Source organism: Otolemur garnettii, unplaced genomic scaffold, assembly GCF_000181295.1.
Source record: "Otolemur garnettii isolate 467f Iridium unplaced genomic scaffold, OtoGar3 scaffold00162, whole genome shotgun sequence".
NCBI classification, from domain to species: Eukaryota; Metazoa; Chordata; class Mammalia; order Primates; family Galagidae; genus Otolemur; species Otolemur garnettii.
Window position 1 is genome coordinate 3,730,248 of NW_003852557.1, and position 3,491 is coordinate 3,733,738.

Here is a 3,491-nt window from a genome sequence, read left to right on the forward strand (position 1 = left end):
GGAGAGAGGGAGGGAGGGAGGGAGAAAGGAAGGAAGGAAGGAAGGAGAAGAGGAAGGAAAAAGAAGGGAAGGAGGGAGGGAGGGAAAAGAAAAGAAAAGAAAGAAAAAGAATAGAGGCAGGAGTCGGTATGTGCCAGACTCTGTATCAAAAAAAAAAAAAAAAAAAAGAACCAGTGTGAGGTAATTCCTCAGGGAGATGTTATTGAGGCGGGAGAAGACCAAGGTATTTTCTACTGTAGCATGTGAATTTGATCCAGAAGGCATTGGTTGGCACTGGATCTTTAGCCAGTGAGAAACAGGGTATGATTTGTCATTTAGGAAGTTCTCGTGGCTGGAGTGGAGGAGAAATTTAAAAAAAAAAAAAAAAAAAGGCAGGGAAACAAGCTATTTCAGGGACCCAGGCTATTGCATTGAAAAAGGGAGGAAGACATCCATTCCATAGATGTCATACCAGACAGTCGTAGGACTTGGTAACTGAGTGAATATCAGGTTAGGAAGAGAGGAATCAAAGATGCAGTCACCTGCATTCCTTTTTAACTAAAAGGAAAGAGAGAAATGGTTTTCATTAAACCGTAAAACGTATCTAGGATTTACTGCAACTCAGGAATCCAGTTGTAATTGGTTCCTATCACAGGGACTGCGGTCGGCTGGAAGCCTTGTCACAGCATCAGAACTTGCATGCTTGGGTAGAAAGACAATCTTTCAGATTCTAACTGGCTCCCCTGTTCTTCTCAGTCACGTAACACAGACTACATCCTGGATCCATCCCGTGACGAGTGTCCTGAATCTGTCTTGCTCAGAGGAGAATGAAGAGGATTGTTCTAGAGAACTTCCCGACCAGAAAACTTGACGGATTTCTCTAGGAAGTGGATTCCCATGGTCTTCTGGCGTCTCAATCCACAGGGATGAGGAGCAGAGACACGTAACACCCAAGTCTGAAATGCAATAGTCTAAATCAGGAGTGAAGCATCCACTACCACTCACAGTGTGAAGTCAAGACTCTGCATTTAGGATATTTTTGTAAAACTTTTTGCTATTACTGTATACATTTAAAAGAGCAATTAGCAGCATAGTAGTTCTTTTAAGAATAATCTAGTCATAGTTTTTGAAATCATATATGATTAGATTTTATAATATGCATAGACTTTTTTCCTATATAATTGGAGCTTTGTGACTTTATGTGTAGTTTTTCATGTGGTATCAGACAGTGATGGTCTCTATAACTGACATATTGAAAAATTATGTGAACATAGTGAAACACTGCATTTATTTGACAGTTTCCTAGCCTTGTATATTCATATCTTAGGAAAGTGATCTTAGCAAGCATTTGGGGATTTAAGGACAACATTTAGACATCTATTTCATGGACTACTGAATACAGCTTACATCTTTATGGGGCTTTCTGGTTTACAGAATGCTTTTCAGACCTTGTTTTATTTAGACTATACAACATGCCTGTGAGGCTGATCCAGTGGGTATTTTTATTCTTGTTTTTCAGTTGGGGAAATAGCAATTCAGAGAGATGAAGCACCCTGTCCAAAGAGTGAGATTCATACTAAGCCTTCTGATTTCAGATCCAGTTCCCTTTCCCCAGCACCCTGCTGTCCCCCCAGACAGAGGTCACAGCCCAACACCTAGGGTACCATGGATCTGTTGATGCAGCTGGCTCGACAGCTGTGCATTCTGCAGAGATTCAGAGGGCACCTCTGCAGTCGAGCATGGCCCCTCCGTGCCCCACTATTCTCCTGTAAACCCTTCCCCTGTGCACCCCACACCCTCCCCAGGTAGGGGCATTGCTTTGTTGTGTTGTTTCAACCGGCTTCTTTCAGCAGCTCATATTTTTCTAAAGTAAAGGGAGTGGTTTGCCCAGCTTAGGTTGTCCTTGCCAGAATGAGCCTGTAAGGGGAGCTGGTAAGAAGAGAGGTATCCTTTTAAATATTACTTCCCTGCTCAAGACAAGATGGAGGCTTGGAGCCCGAGTAAAGCAGCCCTCAGTACTGCTGTGCAAACCTAGAGCTCCTTAGAACATAGTGTAAGAACCCTCAATTGTAACCATTAGTGAGTGTGTTTCCAGCAGTGAGTTAATGGCTGGGTCCAGATTAGACTTAGATCCTAAGTCTCCCAGTTTGCTGAATTTCATATGGTGATATAATGTATATGGTGAATATTTGTACCCATTGTTCTCACCCACATCTTCCTGACGACAGCTAGGATTTATGAGTTATTTTGGATGATAATGTGAAGTCAAATCCAGACTGATATATAGTTATTAGCCCCGAGAAGAGTTTCAGAATGGCTAAGAAGTCTTGTGTTTTCCTGAAGGCTATTTGAATATTCAGAGGCGTCAGGGAGATAAATTTTGAGAGCAGCCACAGAGGGACCTTTTCCTTGCATCCCCCACAGGTAAGTGGATTCTCAAGCACCTGGAGTTACTCTTATAAGTTGGTATATATAATTGTGAAAGTACAGACTTTTTGTTGTGAAAATAATGGTATGAAAATTCCCTGCACCTACTGGGAATGTGGATAGCAAGGAAAACCCCGAGGAGATGCTTGGATGACTTGAGATCGAGGTCCTCACACGTGCCGTCCACTGACAGACACCACGTCTTTTAACCGCTATTTTGTACCACTTTCCTCCATATTTCTGTCAAATACCTGTAACCATTGCAATATTATTTATTAAGCATTGTATGCCATACATTGTGATAAGAAATTTGTATATGTTATTTTGTAAAATTGCTTCATGAGGTAAGAACTACAATTATTACCATTTTGAAAAGAAGCCGCTTAGGTTGAGAAGGAGTAATCTCTGCCACAGGGCCTCACAGCACCTGCTTGTAGAAGCTGGGGTTCAAGGCAGGTCTCTGATTCCAAAGCCTGTTCTCTGAACCACTGCACAGAGCTGCTTAGATTCCTAGTCTCAGCTCAGTTTTATAAAGAGATATGTTCCAGTTTAGTGCCATAAAGAACTTTCTGGTGGTTAAAGCTGATCAGAAAAGAATTCCCCAGAGAACAAGGAAGCACTGTCCTGGCAGGTGTCAATCAATCTGAACTGACTATGGCCAGGCTGCTGAGGAGGACCAGTGCCTAAAAGGAATAGACCAGCTGAGCACTCTGAGATTCCGTCTGTAAGCTTTCCAGTTGTAAACCAACAGGTAAATGCCTGAAGAGAGACTCAGAAAAACACATGGTAAGAAGGGCTCAGTAAGAATCCTTTTCCAATGCAAATGGACCCTCAAACTGTGTTTGGGAGAACTGACCTTCACATAACCCATCCCTCTCTAACACAAATCAGCCTGTCAGTGTGGGTATATACTCTTCTCCGCTGACCCACTGGACTCAGGTTTGCAGGTTAAAAAAATCTGAATGTTTTTATATCCCTCCATCTCCATTTACTCAAGAGCAACCAAGGTTAGCCATCTTTACTCAGTCCCTCACAATATTAATTGAGCACCAACCATGTGGCTGGCACTGTGCTAGGTAGGCACT

The 3,491-nt window shown here is 42.4% G+C and overlaps 1 protein-coding gene across 3 annotated transcripts in view; it reads left to right on the forward strand.

Annotated features, from left to right (window-relative positions):
• Positions 1 to 1,082, forward strand: part of STXBP4 (syntaxin binding protein 4) — a 144,729-nt gene extending 143,647 nt beyond the window's left edge. For all 3 annotated transcript variants that reach the window (XM_003800024.2, XM_023519220.1, XM_023519221.1), the window contains exon 16: positions 736 to 1,082. In XM_003800024.2, coding sequence (XP_003800072.1) covers positions 736 to 850 — 115 coding nt within the window. In that variant the 3' untranslated portion in view covers positions 851 to 1,082. The remainder of the gene's footprint in view (positions 1 to 735) is intronic.
• Positions 1,083 to 3,491: the final 2,409 nt, after the last annotated feature.